This window comes from Mustela nigripes, chromosome 1 (assembly GCF_022355385.1).
Source record: "Mustela nigripes isolate SB6536 chromosome 1, MUSNIG.SB6536, whole genome shotgun sequence".
Classification (NCBI taxonomy): domain Eukaryota; kingdom Metazoa; phylum Chordata; class Mammalia; order Carnivora; family Mustelidae; genus Mustela; species Mustela nigripes.
In genome coordinates, this window is record NC_081557.1 from 180230792 (window position 1) to 180256566 (window position 25775).

Genomic DNA, 25775 nt, shown 5'->3' on the forward strand with positions numbered 1-25775 from the left:
AGAGAGAGTTATCTGAGGGCTCTTGCTTGTCCCAGCTGGCTCTGGCCCAAGACTTTTTGGCAAGATGGCGACATTCACCTAGGCTCTCCTCAATCAGAAATAAATAGGAGAAGAATTAGTCAATCACAGCGGGGCCATGACTGGCTCTCAAATGCATGAACAGAACACTTACGTGGACACACAGAGCATGTGGCATGACCCCGATTTCCCTTCTTGAAGTAGGGGATTTGGAAAACACTCCCCCAGCGCCGGCGCGCTCCCCCGGACCTGCCAAGGCAGACGGAGCACATCTGAGCGGCGGAGGCACCTGCCGCATTGCCTCAGCTCTGGCACCTCAGGCTGCCTCTGCTCATGTGCTTTTCTCCATAAATTGCAGCCGAGCCCATACTTAGGAAAGGTTTAGGTTTTACTGATTGCCTTGTGACTTTACCTCTTCTGGGGCCAGAGAGATGTTGGCGAAATGGAGTGATTGGCAGGAGCAGCTGCAGAGTTGTTTTATGGAGTCTAGATGCGACTATTTCCTCTGTGGGGGGAAGCTCCGTCCTCGCTGATGTGCTGTATTCGATAGGACCGCTTCATTTCCCCCGGACACCCGGAATTCCCCATTTCTCACTGGAGACCTTTGTTGTAATCTCATACCTGAAAGAGACTAGAAAGTACAAAGTACATAATGGGTTTGGGAGTGACTGTTGGCCCTAGTACTGAGGGAAATGAGACAGATATCGGAGTAAAATTTAGCTTCCTTATATTGTCATTTATTAGGCACACTTGCTGTGTGCAAGACATGCTTGGGGTTGTAAACATACAAGGATCTTTGTATTACGATCACAGTGCTCAATGAATTTCATCTAGCTGCTAGTTTGGAAACTGGATGAGGGTTATTTCCAATGCAGTTCTAGCACTGCATTGGTTATTTCCAATGCAGTGAAGCCCCTCTTCTTCCCTCTGTCTCTCCTCCCACAGACAGTAGACTTTGAATCTCTAGAACTGGGCCAAACAATGAGCTTCTTCATTTCCCTAGGTCAACAGAGTTGCCTTCAGTCAAAATTCATGGTTGGTTTCAGGTGTGCTCTCTCGGTGCAGGGTTTTCAAAAGGCATCCTTTTCCTGGTTTCTGTCCGCCTTTTCCTCCCTTGGCTGTTTGCCCTTGCATTGCCTTTGATAGAATTTCCTCCTCTCCAGCTCAGAGACCCAGGATGCCGAAGATGGATATCACATATGTCTGTCCCTTTAGATCAGTAGCTATCAAAGTGTAGTCTGCAGTCCTCTCGGGGGCTCTGAGATGCTTTTAGGGGAGCCCTGAGTTCAAATTGACTTTCATAATTACACCAAGATTGTTGCTTGTCTTTTTCACTGTGTTGACACTTGCACCAATGATGCAAAAAGCAAAGGTGGGTGAAGCCACTTACAGCTTAGCATTCAGGGCCGTGACTCTGACCTGTACTAGGAGTCATTGTATTCCTCACTGTCACCAGGTGACGTAAGAAATAAGATTCTGTTTCATATAAGGATATTCTTGATAAGGCAGTAAAAGCTTGCATTTTTTTAAAAAAAGATTGTATATATTTATTTATTTAGAGTGTGAGTGCGGGGAGGGAAAGCAGGTGAGAGAGAATCCCAAGCAGACCCCGCGCTGAGCCCCGACATGGGGCTCAATCTCAAGACCCGAGATCATGACCTGAGCCAAAATGAAGAGTTGGACACTTGATCAACTGAGCTACCCCAGTGCCCCAAAGCTTGCATTTTATTGTCTTGAGCACACATCTTTTTAATATTCTATGTGACAAAATGAAAACACATATAAAGTGCTGTGAATACTGAAGAACAATGTTTGTCCTGAGGAAGCACTTGGACAGTCCTTTCAGTTGCAAGATTTATTAGCCATTTTTCTTCTGAACACCATTTTTACTTTAAAGAATAACTCACAGACCCACTGGGGTTAGTCAGACTGGGTATTCAGTAGGTACCTTCTAAAAAAGGAGCAAAATGAACCTGTAACTTCAAGGAAAACATTGCCAGTATTTGAACTTTCAAGGGAAAATTTCCCTTGAAATTTCGCTTTCAAGGGAAAACTTTTCAAGGAAAAATTAAGTTTCATCTGCCACTGTGAATTTGACAGCTTCTCAATACTTAAAGACCTCTCTGATAAGAACATTGATTCTATTAAGGAGGTTATTTTGCATATTTGTATAATGAAGTGTTGGAAGATCTGCATAACTCAGTGAAACCGTATTTTCCAAATGACAATGTGTGGTTAACAGTGAGGAAAAAGTCCATTCAAAACGCAAAATACAGCAACGGATTTTAATGTAACCAAGTATGGAAAGTTCATTGCTATGATTTTAAATTTCACATTGCAACTTTAGAAACTACAAGTTGTTGAGTTTAATGTAGTATCAAAGAAAAATACCCCAAATTATCAAAAAGCTATAAAAATACTCTTCCTTTTTCAAACTACATACGTACATACGTATACATACATGTATCTGTGTGAGGCTAGATCTTCATACACTTCAGTCAACACAACGTAATGTGACTGAACGAAGAAGCACATATGAGACTTCAGCTGTCTTCTGTTAAGCTCAGATACTAAAGAGATTTACAGAAATGGAAAACATTGTCATATTCTCACTGAATTATCTGAGTGTTAAAAAGCATGGATTTTTTCATAAAAACATATTGCTTACGTTAACAGACCAGTTATTATATGTTATAATTAATTAATGAACACAATGTGTTAAGTGTCTCACTTTTTATTTCTAACATGGTAAATATCAACAGAACCCCCAAAACAAAATATTTTTAAAGTTTGCTATCATTTATTAGATTGCAAATGGGTCTTAAGACCAAAAGGTTTGAGAATTGTTGCTCTAGGTCACACACTCTTAAATACTAATGCCAGGCTAAATGAAATTCCAGTTAAACCAAAGCTCTGAAGGTGATCATTTAACCCAGGCTCTTCAAACAAGGGCACAATCCTTGATTAACTTACCCCTGGCTTCTGAATTAGCTAACTTTTCCTTTTTGCAGCCAGATGGCTCAGCGTTTCGTGTGGCTGGGGTGGTGGCAAGTATTCCAATTATGTGAAGACAGTATTAGCATTGTCTTTTACCCCACTTTCCTACTGAAGTGAATGTTCAGTGCAATCAGTGACGCTCTTGGATTACTATGCAAAATATTTATAAATTTGTACGGTTCACAGTTCTTTAATTAAAACCTCCTCAACAATTTTACACGATTCTTTCCAAAAGGAGAAGCACCATGATATCTTATATGTATGTATGCATGTATGTGTAATGTGTGTAGGTGTGTACTGCAGTTCAACAATGCATAGAATTAGTGATCTGGGGGGGATTCTTTTGTTGTCCTGAAAGGAAATCGAGTACCTGAGACCCTAAATGCCTTGTGGAATGATTTGGTTGCTTAATTAAGGTACGATCTCCTGTTTGCTACTAGAGCAAAATAATAGAATTTATACATTTAAAAAAAATCTGCACCCTTGTCACGAGGAGGACATTTTTCATGTAATGTCTGCCTTCTTTATCTGTAGTTTTATGTATGTGTAACCTGAAGAAAAAACTGCTATATTTTAGTCAAATATAGTAAAACTGCAGAGGGCTGTAGAGCTGTGGAGAAACAAGGCATTCCCAAAAGATACATTTTCTGGATATGTGAGACATACTCAGTGTCTAAAACTAAACCATTTCAGTAAAAACACCAATACAAGAAAAGTAGTTAGGACCTCAGATTATGAACTCTAATCCGGTACCTAATGAGGTGATGCCTCAGATCCAGTTAAGCCTTTAAATAGTAGATCTTTTATTTTAGCTATTTGGGATGGTACTCTCTGAAAGGTATATTTTTCTGCATCTCATCAATCTAGTAAAGGTGACTTGAACATTTTAAATAACTTGAGAGCACTATAATTAATGTCCCCTCTTTTACTCAAATACAATATTGTCCCATTGAGTCCCATTGAACATATGAGAGTTTTTACACCTTCTTTAAATGATCCTGTATCTGGAGTCTTTTTTTTTTTTTTTTTTTAAGATTTTGATGGGTTTTTTTGGCTTTTACCTTCTTGCTTTGACATTGTATTAACTATAGCATCTACCTCTATGCAGGAAACGTGTTTGTCTCTCTACTTCTAATTTTCTGTAAACCAAATGAAAAACCTTATTAGAAATGTATAAACTTGATGGGGTGCCTGGGTGGCTCAGTGGGTAAAGCCTCTGCTTTTAGCTCAGGTTATGATCTCAGGGTCCTGGGATTGAGGCCCGCATCGGGCTCTCTGTTCTACAGAGAGCCTGCTTCCCTCTCGCTCTGCCTGCCTCTCTGCCTACTTGTGATCTCTGTCAGTCAAATAAATAAATAAAATCTTAAAAAAAAATAAAAAAGAAAAGAAATGTATAAACTTGAACAAATAGAGAAAGGGCCCCAGACACTTACAGTGATGCACAGAAGTCTTAGTGAGCTTTATTTATTACTGTATTTTGACCACTTAAAAGACTGTTGAGCTTACTTATAGGTTGTTTTTTTTTAAAGATTTTATTTATTTATTTTAGAAAGAGAGAGAGTATGTATGTGCATGGTGGCGGGGAGGGCAGAGGGAGAAGCAGACTCCCCATTGAGCAAGGAGGCTGATGTGGGACTCTGTCCCAGGAACCTGGGATCATGACCTGAGCCGAAGGCAGACCCTTAACAGACCAAGCCACCCATGGGTCCCTTATAGGTTCTTTAGATGACACTAAATTCGTATTAGGTGAGGTATTAAAGCATAATAATTATTTAGCTAATAGTCATGTGTACAGTTAAAAAAAATCCTAAAAATAAACAGATATATGAAAGTAGTGAGTTCTAGTTCTGTTGCCTTTTCTGAGTAAGTTTGCTTCTACTGATTACATATTTATCTAGTCTTAGATTTCACATAGGTTTTTAATGAATTCTTTAAAAAGTGTCTTTAAAAATATTCTATATAGGGGCACCTGGGTGGCTCAGTGGTTTAAGCCGTTGCCTTCGGCTCAGGTCATGATCTCAGGGTCCTGGGATTGAGTCCCGCATCGGGCTCTCTGCTCGGCAGGGAGCCTGCTTCCCTCTCACTCTCTCTGACTACTTGTGATCTCTCTCTGTCAAATAAATAAATAAAATCTTAAAAAAAATTCTGTATAAATGCTTATAGAAGGCATGATCCTTATGGGTCAAAAGTCTTCTTGCAGTTTTTCACATTGAATCCAACAAAAAAGTAGACAGGGACATGTTCGCATAGGCTCTGGTCCATCAGTATTTTCCTGAAAGAGTTAGATTGTTTACATTCTTCGGAAGAAAAGAAGAGCAGAGAATACCATTCCATATTTGTACTTGTTGGTTTTCTAGCATCATGGTGGCTGCTCAGTAAGAGCTCACAGCGGTTAAACAGCCTCGTTTCTGCCTGTGAAATCACATTGGTATGCAGATTCTGAAGTATGCAGCCCATGGATTAGGGCCCTCATTGCTGTCAAAGATAGTTATTTACTCCGGGAATCTTTCCAAGGTTGCTACCAGGAATGCTTTTTACTTTTATGGAGACTTGGTCCCTAAGGGTAAAGACAGTCATCCAAAAGGAAAACTTCCTGCCCAGTGTCTGTACATATATTAGTGACCTGAGCAGTGAAGTTCATAGCCTTCAAACCAAAACTCAACATGAAAATGGGTTATTGAGCTTGAGTTGAGGTACTGAGGATAGAATAACTGAAAAATTCTAGTGTCTGTTTGCATTTGCACTCGTGGTGTGATGTGAATATAGTTTAAGATTTATTGTCACTATTTAGACAAACACTTTGTAAAGTGAGTGCCTTATTCAATTCTTTATGCACTTGAAGAAAAGTCTCATTTCCTTTCAGGAATCAAGTACTGTCCTTTCAGAACATTTGCCTGAGATAACTGTGCATGTTGATAATCATCTCCCTTTTTTCCTTAAAAATTCTTCACAGACTTCTTATTTCTCTTGCGTTGATTTCCTAGTATGTACTCTATAATTGCTTTTCTGAACTGCCTTCTTTGTCCTCAAGTTTTCGTCTCCTTGGCCTGCCCTTCCTCCTTTATTCTTAGCAGATGGTGGCCTCATGCCATTTATCTGGTATATGTTTCTGCATCATTTCTTCTGTCTTGAATATTGGAGGCTGTATCCATTTTTTTTTCTTATCTGTATTTGGCTAGTCACCCCTCTTCTCTCTCTCTTTTTTAAAGATTTTATTTATTTATTTGACACACAGAGAGAGATCACAAGTGGGCAGAGAGACGTGGGGGAAGCAGGCTCCCTGCTAAGCAGAGAGCCCGATGTGGGCCTTGATCCCAGGACACTGAGATCATGACCTGAGCCAAAGGCAGAGAGGCTCAATCCACTGAGCCACCCAGGCACCCACCCCTCCTCTCTTAACCTTCTGTGTCTGCCCTTAATTCTAAAATTCTGCATCGGTTCTGGGTTCATTCTCAGAAAATAGAAATCTCTCCAGTTGTTTTAGTCAGAAATCAATAAGTACTTGAAGAATTGTTGAAAGATCTGGAAAGGCAGGCTTGAAGAAGGGCCTCCAGGAATGACTTCAAACAACTTGGCACACCTGGCTACCCAAGGGACTGGCAACATTTGCCACAATATAGAAGCAGCGGAGTCCAGGTCCTGGCTCTGGGTCTGGGGTCACACACCTCAGCCATGATCTGGGATGAGAAGCTGCCAGCAAAATATGTTGTATCCAGAGTAAAATCGTCTCTCAGATCTGCACCAGCAAAATGGGTGTCTCATGGTCTTAACGTACCTCTCCACCATACTCAATCCTCAATACAAGTTTTCTTGCAGCTGCACCCACTGGGTTAGAACTCCATCACACCCTGAGCCCTGGCTGCAGGAGAATCTGGGATATGCTGTTACCTTCTCAGCCTCTGTGACATTCGAGGCAGACACAAATGAGCTTGGGACACAAGTTGAGCAGTCCATCCAGTACTGCCACGGTCTTCTCCACTGACTTTTGATTTACTCAGTTATTAGTTACAGTTTGTATTTATTTACCACATTCTAGGGATTTTTGCTAGTCTTTTCTTTTCCCCTCCATTTTACTGTTTCAATTTTTGCACTAAGTTCCAGGATGCCTTTTGCTTCCCACGATAAAGATTTTCCTGGGGTTCTTACTGCTTTTATTCCATTGTATTCTGCTCCTTGTTTTCTTTTGCCTTGTCATCCTGAAAATATATTGCTATTTGCTATTGATTTCCAGAAATACGGTACCACCTAAACATGAATTCCTGACATCTCGTGACCTCATCTTTGGTGCTAGGCAACTCACCACCAAAGATGGAGGTTTGGAGTTCAGAATGTGGAGAGCAAATCCTTTTAAAAGTTGGATTAGCTCCTTAATTTCTAAAGCTTAATCTATGATCATCTCCACCCTTGCTGCGTCTCCCAGTGACCATTCTGACCGTTTCTCTGGTCAGCTGAGGAATACACACCTGCCTAGGGCTGTAGTGTGACAGGGGTGAGGGAATGTTTATTGAGTCTCGTCTCAGAGATACAAGGAGGGTTTTGTTGAAGGCCTGAAGGGGGAGAACTGAGGAGAGATTGGAGCTTCAGCAAGAGCTGCTAGATCATAGACTACTTTCCAATTTCCATCAAAATGTTTTAATTTCTGAAATTTTACTTGTCTGAGACCATCTCCCTCATCCTCTTTTAGTTTTCTCCAGGTCCCTGAGACTCCATGTTACGGATTGAGAATAGCCCACATGTGATAGGTTAGACTTATGCTAATTTCCTCTTTCTTTCTAATATATTGTAATAAATGGAGTAGTGGAATCTAAGGAAGAGATTGTCTTGGTTCTGCCACTTACTGTGACATGTTCCAACAGGACTTGTCAATGAGTTACACATGAAAAGGCAATCCCTGAGACAAGATTTAGTTTCACCGACAGCAAGCTGACACAACTGATACGCTATTTACACAAGACAGAATAGTTTAACTACAAAGTTCTGTGTGAATTCAAATCTGATACCCGCTTTCTAGTCAGTTCTGGAAGACTTGGAAACGAAGTGATAATAAAAGAATAGAAAAAGAAACTTTCTGCATTTTGCCAGGGAATTATTAATTCCTAAAACCAAATTAGCATTATTGAAACTTCTCAGATTTATTCTATGAAATGAAAATAATGTTGAATTTCCCAGAGAAGCTCTAACTTTCCATGTTCACTTGGTTGTAATAAAATAAATCTCTCTTCCTATGGATCAAGAAAGCTTTTTTCTGCTTTTCTTGCAGAAAGCAAAAAAATACAGTCTTTGGTAAATATTTACATTACCAGTACTCTTAGTTCTGTGGTCTGATTAGACTGATTAGACTGCTAATAGGGCATACAGTGTTTTATGGATAGAAACTTCCTATCTGTCTAATGTATTAGATGTGGAATGAAATGTCTAAGGGAATGTTCTCTAGAAAAAGGCTATGCATTACACGCGCATATATGTATGTTGTGTCAAATCACAGTTTGCAAAAGATAATTATACTTGTTCGAATTTTTAACATATAGGGTTATAATATCGAGTATTTTCCAATCTTTAAAGAATATCTTAAATATAAATATTAAAAGAAAAGAAGACAAAACAAAGTCAAATAAAGCAAAATCTGTCTTTCCCGAGTTATGGACTGACTTGGCAAGTTCTTATTTCCTCCCTGACTTTCTTTACAGCCTCTGCTAATTGTTGCTACACTCCACTCTCTCTTTAAGATACATGGTAGGGGTGCCTGGGTGGACAGTTGGTTAAGCGTCCATATCTTGGTTTTGGCTCAGGTCTGATCTCGGGGTTGTGGGGTCAAGCCCGGTGTGGGGCTCCATGCTTAGCTTGGAGTCGGCTTGGGTTTCTCTGCCCCTCTCCCTCTGCCCCATTCCCCTCTCAAATGAATTTTTTTTTTTTTAAAAGATTCATGGTAGAGAATTCAGACTATTAACTACAGAGTCAATGTGTGTAATGGTTAAAAACACACGCTCTCAAGTCAGATTCCCTGGGTTGAAATTCTGATTCTTGCTGTGTGATTTAAGGCAAAGTACCTAATTTTCTGAGTCACTGTCTTCTTGTCTATAAAATGGAAGTAAGGTAGTCCATCTGAACATTCACAAATGGAAGTGTACATATTCTTATTGAAGTTCTATGGGAATACATGGTATAAGCATGTAGAGGGCTTAGCATAGTAAGTGCTCAGTGAAGATAAGCTACTAGTTTTTAAATATTTGTATTGTTATTTCTACCAGGAAACAATAAATAGGATTGTCTTCTTCCGCCTTTCAGTTATAAAATGTGTACTTACTTGTGATCTCTGTCTGTCAAATAAATAAATAAAATCTTTAAAAAAAAATGTGTACTTACTGAGGAAAAGACATATACAACATTTATCTTTAGATTATGATGAATTGATGCCAAATATAGGCATAAAAACTGAAAATAAATCCGGATGTTTTAAAACATCTCATAGACAAAGCACCACCATTTTATAGCTTTTCTTTTTACTTGTCATGTTCATTTCGTGTGTGTGTGTGCACACATGTATGGGAAACCCACTCATTTTTATCCATTTGCCCCTTCTCGTGCACATGTAGGAGCTGTATGTGGGTAATGGAACTTAGTACATATTATTTCTAATCTTTTTTAACCATCTAGAGAAATAAAATGCATTAGCTCTATTTTACACTTGAGAAAACTAAAACTCAAAGATATAATATGACTTACCTAAGTTCAGTCAGCTAGTAATCATTGGAGCCACACAATTGAAACCTCTCTTTCTTCCGAGTTGCCATTCTCTCCCACTGTGTATTTTATGAATCGAGGACTAATGGCCTAAGAGGAAGACTGGTTGACAAATTCACTGAGGGGCACCTGGGTGGCTCAGTGGATTAAAGCCTCTGCCTTCCACTTAGATCATGATCCCAGAGTCCTGGGATCGAGCCCCACATCCTGCTTTCTGCCTAGCGGGGAGCCTGCCTCCCCCTCCCCCTCTGCCTGCCTCTCTCTCTCTCTCTGTGTCAAATAAATAAATAAAAATCTTTTTAAAAAAATTTACTGAGATTTAGCATTGTCAATGCTAGTGATCTGCATATCTAGACTTATTACTGACAGTAGTATTTCATTTTCACAAATAAGAATGTTTTCAGGAATTGAAATTTTTACTCACATACGTAGTAATACACAAATATATACATTTTTAAATACCTGATTACGTGTAATGTAAAGTGAGGATCTTTTGTACGCTAATAAATGAACCATATTGGTAAAGTTGGTGATTGCAAAGGATATGTCTGAGCATAAGGGACACTATCATACCATCCTGTTTGTTTTGGTTGTCCTATTAGAAATGGAGGAAGGGTAGTCCTTCAGAAAAACCTTTGTGGCAGGAACAATATCACCACATTTAACATGGTTCTTGAGGAAATTATTTCCTGCTGTTCAGGAATTGCAATTCTGCCGTAATTGATTCTGAACGTTCGCTTCAAATGTGTGCTCTGAGGAGATGCTAACTACTCCTCTCATGATGCTTTTGCTTATCCGGATACCATTAAAAGTTCCACTTGACTTGTGTTGCTTCCCATCAAGCAACACATGTTTACATGAGAGACAGGTCTGTTAAATTGGATTTATTTCTCATCCAAGGATCAATTTTTCATCTTGTTCCACAAACCCATGAAGCTGTTTAAAATTCACACAATGTACTGCCGATAAAAGGGAATCCCCCTCTCCCCACCGCTGAGATTGGGCCTTGAGCGCTACAGGGTATAATGACACAGCTGTCTTACAAACATAAAACCTCTTTGGTTCTTCAAAGGATAAATTTCCTGTCTGTGTTTTAGTACATCTGACTCAATTGAATGAATGGGTTTATGCTTTAAATAATGCTTTATCATCCACCTCATCTTACCTTATAAAAAAGTAAATAAATAAATTTAAGTCACTGAAATGTGACTTAACTCTAACCGTAGCTTAAATGTTCATTGTTGCATATCATTTTATTCTGACTTATTAACAACTCTCTTGTGATCTTTATCTTAATTATATGCAAGACAAAATGAAACAAATATATTTGGCAGGTAAATAGATATTTTTCAAAATTGGGTGCATATTCTCTTTCTCATTACTTTTATTGCTTCTTATAGCCATGCAAATATTTTGCAATGAACTAGTATGTTCTTCCAAAACAAATAAAAATGAGATAGTTTTGTCAGAAAATGGGAAACCACTGTAAATTATAATTTCTGACAGTCAAAGGACAGACCTTCCCAGAGCAAAATTAACTGAATCACTTTAAATTTCCCTAGTGTCATCATTTTGGCACTCTACTTTCAAGAGTGCCACTTAACCTGTAAATGCACCTGGAAATAGAAACTTTAACTTGTATTAGCCAACTTGTGGATTATTGAGTAGTGGGCCGCTGTTGGAGGTAAGTTGACATACATTTCATGCCCAGTCAGAAATGAGTCTGGCTATGAAAACATTCTTCAGGAAGTATTGCTGACCAGGCTTTAATCTCTCTGAACTCAGAATCTTGATTTTAATAGTCAGAAAGGGATCATCTTGGTGGAAAATATCTAGAATAGGATCTTAAAGTATGTTAAGTTTCAGATTGTATGACATGTTACATGGTTCATGGGGAACTATTAGACTCACACCATAAAATGACATCTAAACACATTAGTATCACTTAGGGTCCCAGCAGGAAATTGGTGGCATGCTCAAAGGAGTAATTAAAGATGTTAGAATGTAGGGACTAAAGACAGGTTTAGGTGAACCAACAAATGATAATGAAGTACCTGGAGATAGAAAGTGGGAAGCTATTATTACCGTTAGTCCTGAAGAGGCAAGAAGATGGTATGTGTTACTGGAATATAAAAAGACTGAAGGCAAAAGAGAGGGGCAGACGGACAGGAGCTGTGACTCTCGAGATGGAGGAACAGAACCGTTGCCAAACCATGACCCAGCACATTCAGTCAGGAGAACATCTGTCTACCTGATGTCTTATTCTTCTTGCTCTTTGATCTCTTCTTGGGCCTTCCTGTTGACCAAATCCAGTCAGGAATAGTGCACAGGGAGGTCCTCCAATGCAGTCTCTAGGAGCCAGTCCCCCACTGGCACAATGCAGCACCGAGGAGGGAGGAGAATGAACCTGGAAGGGCACAGGGAGAATAATCAGCATAACATTTTGCCATATTCCGAATTATATGGGATATAAACCTCCAAGTGTTCCTCACTAAGGAGCTGGTGAGAACTCTCTGCCATTATTCTACTCCTCTGAATTTCTCTTTTCCAGGTTCTGAAAGTTCTCTGTTAGGTTTTTATTCAGTTTTTGTTCCATATCATTCTGGGCAAGAATATGAGGCAATGGTTATAGCAGGGATGTTTTTGTTATTTGCAAAATCATCCCTTTTTTCCTTCCCTTTTTGCTAAACATTGCTTTGTACCAAGACTTGAATAGTTGATTTCAATACAGGATTTTTCTCTTTGACATAATTCTTAGTATCCTGCTGCCTAACTTCCCCATTACGCTGGGATGGCTTTCACTAGTTCATTTAGCTGTACATCTCTTTCCTTACATTGTCCTGCCTTACAGCTCCTTCTTACAGCCAGTGTTCAGCCCATCTCCTCAATAGGAAAGGCTTTTCACACTTTTTTGAATGTGAGAGGTCACTCTCTGACTGGGGTCATCCTTCACAGTGTGACAGTTATTTTCAATGTAAACATCATTATTTTAACATGTCAGCCCTCACTTTTCTCTATTCTTTATTTCTTTGATTCCAGTTCATTTACTATAGATTTGCTTTCCTTTTCCATTCACCTACAATGCTATGAATTAAATGTTGACATCATGGTGCATTATACACTGTGTGTGTGAGAGGGGTAAGAGGGGTTTAAGTGGTCTTCTAGGTCAACGGTTGGATTAAAAATCAGGGCTGATTTTATAGATTACAGAACTATTTAACTCCCAAATAAATGTTTCTCAGAGATGGTGGTATGGTTTTTTGTGTTTTGTTTTTGTTTTTACAAATGATATGATTCTAAGTCTTCCTTTCTTTTTTCACTCCACTCAGATCCGAAGCCAAAGCAAAGCCTCTGGGTCTGGGCTCTGTGAAGGAGATGAAGTCGTCTCCATCAATGGCAACCCCTGTGCGGACCTCACCTACCCCCAAGTCATCAAGCTCATGGAGAGCATAAGGGACTCTCTCCAAATGCTTATCAAAAGGTACAGAAGATTTGTTGGGGTATATATTTTCTTTTGAAAGAGAAAAAATAGATCCCTATCTTTTAGATAGGAATGACTATAGCTTTTACTAAATGTATCATTTGTCATTTATGGGGAAATTGGGGTTGCTCTGTGGAAGGTTAGTATAGTTAAACAGAAGAACCACCGTGTTTGAGAAATGGCAGTTAATTTTCTGGTTAATTGAGAATTAATTTGAAAATTTTTGTATCATGAGCTTTGTTGAAAATCTCAAGTATTTTAGACAAGTGCCTTAGAAAGCTCATTATGTTGGACATAATTTAATACTTCTAGGTCAAGATTTTGCGGTGCATCAGGATCACTACCTTATTCACCGATGAGTTAAAAATGTTTAATTTAACTTCAGAGAACAGACTGAAGGTTACCAGTGGGGGGATGGTAGTGGGTGGTGGTGGAGGGGGAGATGGGTGATGAGGATTGAGGAGTGCACTTGTCGTGCTGAGCACTGGCTGTGTATGGAAGTGTTGAATCACTGTTTTGTACACCTGAAACTAATATTACACTGCATGTTAACTGTACTGGAATTAAAAATTTAAAAAAGAACAGCAATCAATTCCATTACAAAATGTTTAAGTGTTAAACTATTACCCTGTACAATAATTTTTTTTTTATAGAAAGAGAATGCCTAGAGAAGGAAAAGAACCACATAAAACCCTAAAAGCAGCTCGATTTCTGCTTGTCAGGACCTCTAGCAAAATCATTTGTGTATGGAAAAAAGCAGACGGATAGAATATAGGTTTTGGACTACTAATGGAAATCATTGTTAATTCGATCTCCCCAAATACCACCCTCCCTACCTAATTGCTTAAAAATGCAGTAGTAAACTTTAAACATTAAAACAAAAGAAAACAACAAGGGCAATCACAAAAATGCGACAGCATCCACATTTTTACAGCCCTGTGCAAATCACAGGACCCTGTACAAACCCATACTGACTTTGCTAGTGAGCCTCTGACCATGACACTGTAATGAATCCAGAAAGGAAAGTTCTGGCTTCCTGGAGAGCAGCCTTCGGGAGGATGCCAGAGGACAATCTCACACAGAATTGAAAGCCCTCCAGGTTTTGTCTTAACTCTGTGGTTGAACGATGTGCAGCATCACCCCTCTGATAATCATTCACTATTGATTCCATTTCACACATGAACTCGACATGGCCATGATCTTGTGAAAATAAAAGAAATGTAGCACTATTCTTAGACTCTCCCATCTAAATATTTACCCATCAAGCCCAATGTTTAAGCCTTCAGGATCCTACTTCATTAAGAAGCCGCCATTTGCTTTTAAAAGCAAACTAACAGGAGTCTTGCCAAGTGTGGACGGGGTGTTTGCCATTATCGTGCATAAATCTCTGAGGTATTTGAAGACTTCCATCTTTGTTAAAGGTTTAATCACATCCCCAAAAGGGGGAAAACCTTTTCTAATTTATTCCCTTCTTAGTGTCTTTACTCTTTTAACGAGGCCAATTTCTTAGGAACGTACTTGTGGTCTGGGACATTCCCTGCTAGTTCTTGTTTTGATTACAATGACTATCACTGGGAAAATCCTTGGTGATTTAAAGCTGAATGTTAGGTACATGTTTACTTTCAGAAATAAATGAACTAGCTCTCTGTTACTTTCAATAACTGGAGATATGATGATGATGATTTTCTCTTAAGTATTTGGACTTTTGCAAAATAAATAATTAATGGATGAGATTGAAATGGAATCTCAAATTAAAATTAGCCGAAAGACCATCATCATCACCACTACCATCACCATTCTGGGTATCTGAACATTGTACCTATGTAGACTGAAAGGAAATGAGCATTTTAAGATACAACTCTCTAACCTTTAGAGCTTTTATGATTTGTATTCCTGTATATCTGTTTTACTTCTGCTACCAGTAAATGTTAACATTTATATGATCCATTTGCCTGTATTACACTCTGTAAGACTGGAAAAAGTTCAAATGACTCTCTTCTCAGCTTCATAATTGATTGCTAACATAATTCAAAGTGATTTAATCTACTTCCATCTGAGGCCTTCCTAAATTAAAACTCTCTGACCTTTTGGTGCCATCAAATTTGGTTGCATAGAGTGTATTAATCATTTCCTATATAAGAAAGATCTAATTTGCTATCATCATGTTTTTAAAATGCTATAATATTTTTTAATTATCAGGAAGCTTTACAGATTACTTCCTTAGAGAAAGCTGCATTTCATTTGACTATTAGTTTTTTTCTTATTGTTTTGCTTAGTTTTGCTTTACTAATTGCAGACAAAAGCAAAGTTAGGAGCGATTATTTTGAACATTTGTCAGAAATGCCATCAGACAGATTCTAAGGTATATTCCTTGGGGTAGCCCCTTGAGTAGGGTTCATTCACTCTCATCAAATGATAATCTGGCATTAATCAGGGGGCATTCTGAGGAGGAGGAAAGGGGCAGAGATAGACACTGCTGCTTTAAAAAAAAAAAAAAACTTACACATGTGAGACATGAAGGCATCTCCTACAGCTGTTCTGCAAGTGATGCTTCTCTTCTAAAAGCAGTTTGAGTTTAAATTAGAGCTTTAGCAAGAAGTTGTTTGACACTTAAACTGGCATTGCTTCTTGCAAACCCAGGTTTGCAAAACCAGCTGGCAATGGCTAAGGTCAAAAGCAAAGGATGGTAGTGAGCAGAGCTGGGCTTCTTAGTTGACAGATAAAGGAATGGTATGACTTCAGAGATCCTATAAGGAAATGCTCCAAGAGACAGGTTCAAATGGGAGAAGGGGAGACATCTCCAATTATAAATACCCCATGACTCAATGATTCATTGCAGCATGGAAAGGATTTCTCTTTACACAAGAGTACTGGGCTGGGGTCCATTTATTACAAAACACATGCTCCCTGGAGCTTGAAAAACAGCTTCTATTTCATTCCTTTCAAGAAAGCACAGCCTCTAAAAGGACTACTTGAATTATCTGTATATTAATATTACTCTGAAGTTGCTGAATATGTTTACATGACTTTACAATGTTCAGACCTATACTTCATCAGTAAGACATTGAAATGCTTTGTCATATTAGAACAAACATGGCTATTTGAAAACACCCAAATAATTACAGATAAAGGACATCCATGTAGCTACAACCTGTGCTTTTAAAAAATCAAAGCTGAATTTAGGGTAGATTTAGGTTCCATAATCTTTTGTAAGCATTTTTGCTTTGCTTTAAAAAAAAAAAAAGTTTATTTGGAAGATCTTTAAATAATAATATCAACATGCTGCCAACTTCTGTTCTCAAATATGTTGCACTTGACATTTAAGAGGAAATATTTTGACTGTATCATGTATCCTAAAAGTGTCAGAAAGTTCTTTGGCAGGTGTAACACTCTGATTTAACCTTCTGGACTGATTTTCCTGTGCGCAGACCATCCAGTGGAGTAAATGAGAGTTCCATCTCTGAAACGGAAAACAAAACCCCTGAGCATCTCACCCATGAGGGGCCCGTGGAAAGTACCATCCTGCAAATTCAACCAGCCACAAAGAACCAGAACAGAGAGCTGTACGTTGCCTCGGTCAGGAGTGGGGCTCCTCTAGCTGGGGACCAAGGGAGTGGTCCTGGTTTTTCTGGGAGCATACAAGAAGAAACAGGCCTGAGCTACCATGTCGCTCCCCATATGCCTGACTCCCAAACAGGACACTTAGCAGAGGAGATCATCTTAAGGGAGAAGCCAGAAGTCGGGCAGCCAGGCCCTGTGGTTGAACTACAACTGTCCCTTTCACAAGAGAGACACAAGGTCACGAATGTCCCCGTGGTGGCTCTCCTGGGAGCTGAAAAATCCAAGTCTCCTGACCCAGATCCTCATGTACAACACTGCGGAATTGTCCACATAAATTCAGTCCCCACGAGGGAGAAAGGGGAGCCTTCTCTGAGGTCCAGCAAGATAATCCAGCTCTCCAGTGGCAAAGAGTTAAAAGTGACCCGGGGATGTGAAGCAGGAGACGTGGGGCTGCCCCAAGTGGAAGTGATACTCGACTGCTTGGACAGGCAGAAGACGGAAGGGTGCAGGCTTCAGGCAGGAAAGGGGTGTGTGGATTCTCCAGTGGAAGGAGGGCAGTCAGAAGCACCTCCTTCTCTGGTATCCTTTGCAGTCTCATCAGAAGGCACAGAGCAGGGAGAAGATCCACGCTCGGAAAGGGATCACAGCAGACCTCACAAGCACCGAGCGCGCCACGCACGTAAGTCCTGCCCAGGGCCACTGCTGGGCTATTGGAAGGGGCCTGAGAGCTTAAAGGGCATTTCGCTGCTGCTTCATTTACAGGGTTTTTTTTTTTCTTTTTTTCTTTTTAAGACTTTTCTTATGTCTTTCTCTGTGGTTAAAAAGAAATTAATTAATGCACAGAATAACAAATGGGAAATTGTGGAGAACACCAATTTCTGAAATGGAGGCAATAAGTTTGAAGTTTGTTGTAGATTTGAAGGTATTTAAGGCATTTTCTTTGATCCCCAGAGGCACAGGAGCTGTTCAAGAAAATGATATGGTTAATGTGTCCCTTTGACTTGTCTCAGAATGTTGTCAGATTTCAGGTAAAATTGCAGAAAAGAGTATTTGAAGTCGGGTGGACTCCCGAGTTTAAATGTCAAAAACGGTTGAGTGTGCTGCTGAGAGGTGTCTTGAAAATACAGGCTCCACTACTGACACTAAAAGCAGATCTTCATTTTGGAAAAAAAAAAAAAATCATTGTGCAGCTTGATGATGCTTGCAGAAGTGAGTTTGACAGACAAGGACATGTGGAATACTGAGCAGTTACATGATCCTCTCGGCTTTGTATGTCTTCACTCGACTGCAAAGCATTTCATCTACCTTCTAGACACACGGGTCAGTCTCCCAGACCCTGTGGAGGCATTTAAGTGTCCCCAAATGTAAAATATATTTACATTCAAGGCTCTTTATGGTGTTTTGTTTTCTCTAGGGGAGTGACTAGAGAAAGGAGAATGAAGATAAGGATGTCAGTTAGGTTGCATGATTTTTGTTCTTTTCTCGTTCTCTCTCTCTTTTTTTTCCTTTTTAAAACAAATTTTAGAATTTCATTTGAGGAGGTAGAAGCTGACTAGCAAAAACACTTGAAGGTAGGAATGATATACAACGGTAATGAACTCAAAGTACTATATTAATTCTTCTAACCTCTCATTATTCCCTTCCAAGCATATTTTTAGCAGAAGCATTTGTAGTTTTATTGGCAAGTGCTGTTAATCGTCCTTATACTTGAAGCATCTGTACCCACCTTCACATTTATGGCATATTAAGTGTATTAAGTATTAACTCACATACTTTACATGTTGGCTGTGAAGTAAGCAACAACTGTGCAACTGTGACTGTCAATTTAATAGTAAGTTGTATAACACTAGTCAAAAAAAAGGAGTTACATTCAATAATGAATTTGCTTTTAACTGTTTCCTCTAAATAAAATCCAAATGCCAGGGAATATCTAATTTTGTCATAAAGTCATTCACTCTGATTCTATTTTATTTAAAAAAAAAAAAAAAACCAGAATCATGAGTCCGATTTTTTTCCCAGGGACAAAACCCCCCCCTAATTTTCAATCATGAAATATTCAAGAAGTTTTTCCGAAATTTCCAGTTAACTATTTTGAAGAATTCGAAAATTGCTTGTGAATCATGTTCATTATCATTAAATATATGATGACAATTAGCTAATGCTATACATTAGTTTGCCACCAATTTGTTTTCTTGTAACAATAATGATAAAGGAAAAAATTAAATATGCATGTTACTTTAAAACTGTCAAACTCTCATTTTAAATGACTTAAGTTCTGCATCAGCTTTTACCCACAGTTAAGAGGTCACTAGTCTCATCATTTTTAAATATCCCCAAGATTTACATTTATTCTTGCTGTGACTGAAGTACTTATATTTCAAAATAGCAATCCATTTCAAACAAATTTATGTAGACAGCTTTGTAGATTGAATTTCTTACATGTATTCACAATGATCCAGTGTTCCAAATCATTAGCAATCACTGATTCAGTGCCTTCAATTATTATTCATTCAGTTTTTTTGAATTTATATTGATCCAGTCACCATGAATACAAGGACTTTGGGGAGATGTCAAAGTTTAAGAAAAGAAAAGAAGAAAACTTAATTATTTAAATTCATTACACAGAAACACTTAGAATTTCTTGCCCCCCCTCCCACTTTTAAAAAATGCTTGGATACAGTTTTATATTGATATTTTATTATTTAAATACGGAAGTACAAGGTATGTCTTACCTTGTTTTTCAGAAAATACTCTGTCCTCAAATTATTTCCTTTTTGGTTTTGATTATATCGTATTGACTGACATTTACTAGCTAGCGCTTATTGTTAAGGTATTAAGATCCATGTGCTACATATAGTCCAATCACCATACATAAAAATGTATTTATATGACCAAGTGAAACAGAAGCATTGTGTAGAATTATATATATCTTGTAGATCATCATAAAAGTATACATTTTAAAAGAAATAAGAAGGAGAAATGAGTTCGATTGCTTCAAAACTTAGTGGCTGATTGTAAACATGTTTTTTCCATATTTACTTTCCCCCAGGAGAATTGATTTCTGGGCTGCTATGAGGGCTTCTTGGAATTCATCAACTCAGTATAATTTCTGTACTTTCCCTAGGGCTCAGGAGGAGTGAAAGCCTATCAGAAAAGCAGGTGAAAGAAGCGAAATCTAAATGCAAAAGCATTGCGCTCCTTCTTACAGACGCCCCCAACCCCAACTCCAAGGGGGTGTTGATGTTTAAGAAGCGCCGTAGGCGGGCCAAGAAATACACCCTAGTCAGCTACGGCACTGGCGAACTTGAGCGCGAGGCCGACGAGGAGGAAGAAGGGGACAGAGAGGATACTTGCGAAGTAGCATTTCTGGGCACGAGCGAATCGGAGGTGGATGAAGAGTTATCGTCTGACGTTGACGACAGCGCACAAGTGGTGAACTTTGACTGGGATTCGGGACTCGTGGACATCGAAAAGAAGCTGAACAGAGGGGACAAGATGGAGATGTTGCCGGACACCTCAGGCAAGGGCGCCCTCATGTTTGCCAAGAGGAGGGAGCGAATGGATCAGATCGCGGCCCAAAAAGAGGAGGAGAGGGTGGGGGGAATGCCCGGCAGAGAACCCGAAGCTGCGCAGACGGACGGCCTGAGAACCGTGGCTTCCTACCAAAGGAAGGAGGAAGAATCGGTCCGAACGCAGAGCTCCGTGAGCAGAAGCTACATCGAGGTGAGCCACGGTCATGGCCACGTGCCCCAACAGAACGGCTTCAGTGGGGCGTGTGAAACCGCAGATGCACCGAGGATGATTCCTATGAACAGAACAGCCAAACCCTTCCCGGGGTCTGCGAACCAGCTGGCGACCCCCTTCTCCCCAACCCGGAACGTGGCAAGTCCCATGGCGGACTTCCCGGCGCCTCCGCCCTATTCCGCGGTCACGCCTCCGCCTGAAGCCTTCTCCAGAGCCATGTCCAGTCCCCCAGCGGGCCCCGCGCAGCCTCCTCCGTGGCCCCAGCCCGCCCCGTGGGCCCAGCCGGCCTTCTACGACGCCTCGGAGCGCATAGCTTCCCGGGATGAAAGGATCGCGGTGCCGGCCAAGAGAACGGGGATACTGCAGGAGGCCAAAAGGAGAAGCACGACGAAGCCCATGTTCACCTTCAAAGAGCCCAAAGTAAGCCCAAATCCCGAACTCTTGTCCCTTCTTCAAAATTCGGAGGGCAAAAAGGGCACGGGAGCTGGAGGCGATTCCGGACCCGAAGAAGACTACCTCAGTTTAGGGGCCGAGGCCTGTAATTTCATGCAGAGCTCCTCTGCGAAACACAAGACTCCGCCTCCGGTGGCTCCGAAGCCGGCAGTCAAGTCCTCGCCCTCCCAACCGGTAACTCCAGTCTCTCCGGTCTGGTCCCCAGGAGCGGCTCCAACCCAACCTCCTGCCTTCCCCGCGTCCAGCCCGTCGCAGGGCACCGTTGTCTCCTCCATCAAAATAGCCCAGCCTTCCTACGCTCCGGCTCGGCCCGCGAGTGCTCTGACCCTGGCCGGTCCCTTCAGAGGACCACAAGCAGCGGTAGCCAGTCCCAACTACACACCCAAGCCAGCGGCTCCCACACCACCAGTAAACGCTGCTCACGCTGCTGCAGCGGGACCATCTAATGAGCTTCCAGGAATGAGTGGGAAAGGAGCCCAGCTCTTTGCTAAGAGGCAGTCGAGGATGGAGAAGTACGTGGTGGATTCAGACACGGTGCAGGCCCATGCCGCTCGCGCCCAGTCTCCCACGCCGTCTCTACCGGCCGGCTGGAAGTACTCCTCCAACGTCCGAGCCCCTCCTCCTGTGGCCTACAATCCTATCCACTCCCCCTCCTACCCTCTGGCCGCTCTCAAGTCTCAGCCATCAGCCCCACAGGCGTCCAAGACAAGCAAGAAAAAGGGCAAAAAACCCCTCAATGCTTTGGACGTCATGAAGCACCAACCGTATCAGCTAAACGCATCCTTGTTTACTTTCCAACCTCCAGATGCGAAGGATGGCCTCCCCCAAAAGTCATCCGCCAAGGTCAGCCCGGTGCCGGGCATGAAGCAAGCTCTCCCTCCCCGGCCCGTGAACCCTGGCTCGCCCACTACTGCGCAGGCGTCTTCTGTGTACTCGGCGCCGGCCTACAGCTCTCAGCCCGCCTTCTTTGCAGAGGCAGCCTCACCCATCAGCGCGTCCCCAGTGCCCGTGGGCATTCCCGCCTCCCCGAAGCAAGAATCAGCCTCTGCGTCTTACTTTGTGGCGCCGAGGCCGAAGTTCTCAGCCAAGAAAAGTGGTGTCCCAGTTCAGGTGTGGAAACCATCTATCGCGGAAGAGTAATCTTGTAGCCGAAGCTGAGTGTCCACTTTGTTTGAAACAAGCTGTTTGCAGTGTTGCTCCAGTCCCGGAGAATGCCTAGCGAGTCCTCAACTTACTTAGAATTTCAGATGTCACTTCCCAATCTGGGTCCAAGGAGCGTAATATTTTTAATGAGTCAAAAATCTAACTCAGATTGACTTAAAACATATTTAGCTTTTTCGCAAAAATAGGGGAGCACCCCAAAATAGACATGTGCCATTATATTAAGTAAGCAGGATGCTTAGGATTTACGCTTTAGTCCCAAGAAAGACAGTGATCAGTGTTAGCAGACAGTGCACACAGCCTTTGTGTAGCGTATCAGCTACTGTGCTCCTGTGGTGAAGAGGTTCAGATGCAGGAAGAAGATACATGTATCGACTGAGAGTTCCTTTTTAGGTAGTGCTTTATCTCTATAACGGGTGTGAAGAGATAAAACATTTATTGAGGACAGGGATCAGCTCTGGTCTGTCAACCTCAGCCACCTGTTTGATAGTGCAGAGGACGACTCTGGGGATTGTTGAAATGTACATATTTAGTAAGAAGGGTAAGGAAGAGGGTGTCAGTGATAACTGAGCACTAATTATGTATTGGGTTCTCCACCAGATGTTTTCTATGTATTAACTCATTTCAGAAGACTCCCTTAAAGTAAATGAGACAGGGCAAGAAGGCTAATTATCCTTAGAGACCGATTTCCATCTTCTCTTCCCAATTACTTAAGAAACGAAGCAAGTGTTATCTCCGATTGCCCCTGAAAAGTGTAAGTTTGTGTTCCTCAGCCAGGGCAAGTGGTAGAGCACAGTATAAAGGAATAACATAAAAAAGGGTGAGCAGGTTGCAGATAAAGGTAGCTAGGATTATTATTTTCCCTTGGGAAAGCACGCGATTGAGGCGTGAAGGGTTTCCGACTGCAGGGGCTGATTGTGAAGCACGAGGAACCCCGCGTGTGTGGAGGCCATAGGGTGAGAACACACAATTACTAGCATCATTTCTGAGTGACCTCACAGATGGCTTTCCTTGTGTTTGTTTTGCTTTCCGCCCACTGTTTCCCCCACTGTTCCTTGCAATTTGATTCTCTCAGCTTCACTTTGTGATTTTTGTGTGATGGACCAGGAGGATTCAGGCAAGGTTACCTTGTAAATTTGGATTGGTCACACACCATGCCGTCATCCAGCTGGCGATGAAGTTAAAAATGTTACTGACAGTAAACCTGAAGACCTTTCTCATATCTATTTTAAGTCCAATCTGACCAACCATGGAAAATATTCAACAGGAATTAATGTAGAGAGAACCGCAGAGCATTTTTGACAGCTCCGAGGAGAACCATCTACTTAGCACAGGAGACACATTTAGAGACCACTTATAAAAACTTGCCTACTTTGAGGGTACATGGTACCACTTTCACCCTCTGAAAATGTCTGTATTCCTGTTCTTTTAATGCCGTCACTGTCAACCTGCGATATTTTTCACTATCCTATTAAAATATCATTTCCTTCTTTATCTGTCTAATGTACATATTTTAAAAAGTAATCTTACCCTGTAGGACTGTTCTGACCTAAGTAATATCTCTGATATTTCTCTTCTGTTGCTCCAAAAACCTCTGAATTTCCTTTTGTGAGCATATTCATTTGTCTGCACGCTGCAAAACTCTAAGAACACACAAAAAGAATTAGGTCAGCTACAGGACAATGGGGCTGTTTCTTTTGCCTTTTTTTTTTTTTTTTTTCTGGAAAATCTTCCATTGCCTTTGATAATAGTTTACCTAGAGGTTACAACCACAGGATGCCGTTCAGTCCCTCATTTGCCTTTTTTGGAAATCAATTAGGAAGATTAATACAGGGTAAAGGAAAAAGCACTCTATCCATTATATAACACTATTGTTTGTATTACTTGTTCCCTGCAAAGGAAGTCTGTCAAAGGCTGTGCATTTTGCATTCTTTTCTAATAGGACAACCAAAAAAGGCTTCTTAAGGTGAAGCAGGAAAGGAGATCATTTTTATAACTTTGCGTTCTTGACATAACATTTAAAGAATGGTATGAAGTAGAGGAAAGATAATGGAACACAGGGTAGTTAATTTGAGATCACCAGTTCAAATGTAGCTTGGGCTGGTAATGACCCACAAGTATTCCCAGTTGTCCAGTGGTTTGTGGTATGTAGGAATGAGAAGTGTTTTCAGTCCATTTCCTGTAGGACAGGTGGCAATCTTAGCAGAGCTACTATTTGGAGTCAATGACTAAACACACCACTAGCATAACTGGGCGTGTCATAAGGTTCCCAAAAAGCTTCTCAGAAACATGCGAGGCATTCAATCAAAGCATCCACCAACCTCGACTGGGAGTGGAAGCATTGGTCTCATCTCGAACCATATGGATGGTCCTATGTTATGGAGGATGGGTGGGTACCCCGGGTACCCTTCCAAACTGTGTCTGTGACAGAGCGTCACCACACCATGAGGATGGGGGAGTGGGAGGGAAGAGGACTGAGCCAGCACCCTGGAGGAAGAGGGATTCCCTTTGACTCTTCTCCTCAACCAGACAGCCTCCTGAGAACTTGCATGCAGAATAAGCTGAAAGTACCACCTTCCAGGTTGGAGTTACAGGAATGACATCAGTGTGGCAGGTGGGAGCCTTGGGTACTTGTGACCTCAGCTCCCCACCCACGAGACTCCCTTTGCAATCTGGGTATTGTTGGCTTTGTTGTGGTAGCAGATGTTGGATTGGTTGGTTGTGGGGTATGAGGAGGCAGGTTTTGTTTCTTTTTTAGCACCTTGCCTTTTCTCTTGTCCTTTGTTAGCTTAGTTACTGGGCAGAGCACCTATGAAGTCCAGTTGTCATCGTCAACACCATAGCAGTGATCATTTACTGAGCACCTGTGTTCGGTGCCTTATGTATCTTATCCCAGGGAATCCACCGCATGGTTTACAGGCACTGAGATATAAAATAAAATGTAGTCACAGTCACTGACTTGCTGCAGGATCTCATGCAGTTTTTTTCCCCCACGAGTTTCCCCTTAACAAGGTCTCAAACCTCTCTTCCTGGACCGTTGTGCCGGGAGGAGTATGCACAACACTAGATATTCTAGGAAGAGAGGCCCATGTGAACCTAAACACAGCATGAGCCTCTCCGTCTCGTCAGAGAATAGACTGAATCACAGAACTGGTGAGACTGGGAATCTGAGCATGGCCACTTCCACCTTAAAACCTTTATGATTTTGTTGCTAATATTTCGATAATAAACATTCTGTTTTGAGAGAGGAAGAATCACACTGTTTCTGCATTTTGACTGCTCATTGGTAGCATAAAGCATACGTTTTTAGGAATACGTCTTATAAGACACATTGGGGTTGTCATTGTGGAGCACGTAAAAGTTTGTACTTCAAAATCTATCCAGCATGACTGTTAATGGTTAGATATCTCATTTAATCCGCATATGAACCAGCTCATTTAAGTACAGGAAAACCGATCCAAGTTACACATAGTTCTTTCGAGCAAGCCAGGGTTCTTCAATTCTTCCAGATCACACTGACCCCTTTCGAGAAGAGGGCTTCTTGACAGGGCTGCTGAGTATTTTCACGCAGCCTAAATTCTAGCCTGGCAGCGAGAGTCACATCTGAGATGTCAAAAAC

General features: G+C 41.1%; 1 protein-coding gene across 1 annotated transcript in view; it reads left to right on the forward strand.

Moving 5' to 3' along the window:
• Positions 1–25775, forward strand: part of SYNPO2 (synaptopodin 2) — a 176446-nt gene that overhangs the window by 125725 nt on the left and 24946 nt on the right. Inside the window, exons 2-4 of the mRNA XM_059377846.1 lie at positions 13086–13237; positions 16666–17477; positions 19923–22105. Coding sequence (XP_059233829.1) covers positions 13086–13237; positions 16666–17477; positions 19923–22105 — 3147 coding nt within the window. The remainder of the gene's footprint in view (positions 1–13085; positions 13238–16665; positions 17478–19922; positions 22106–25775) is intronic.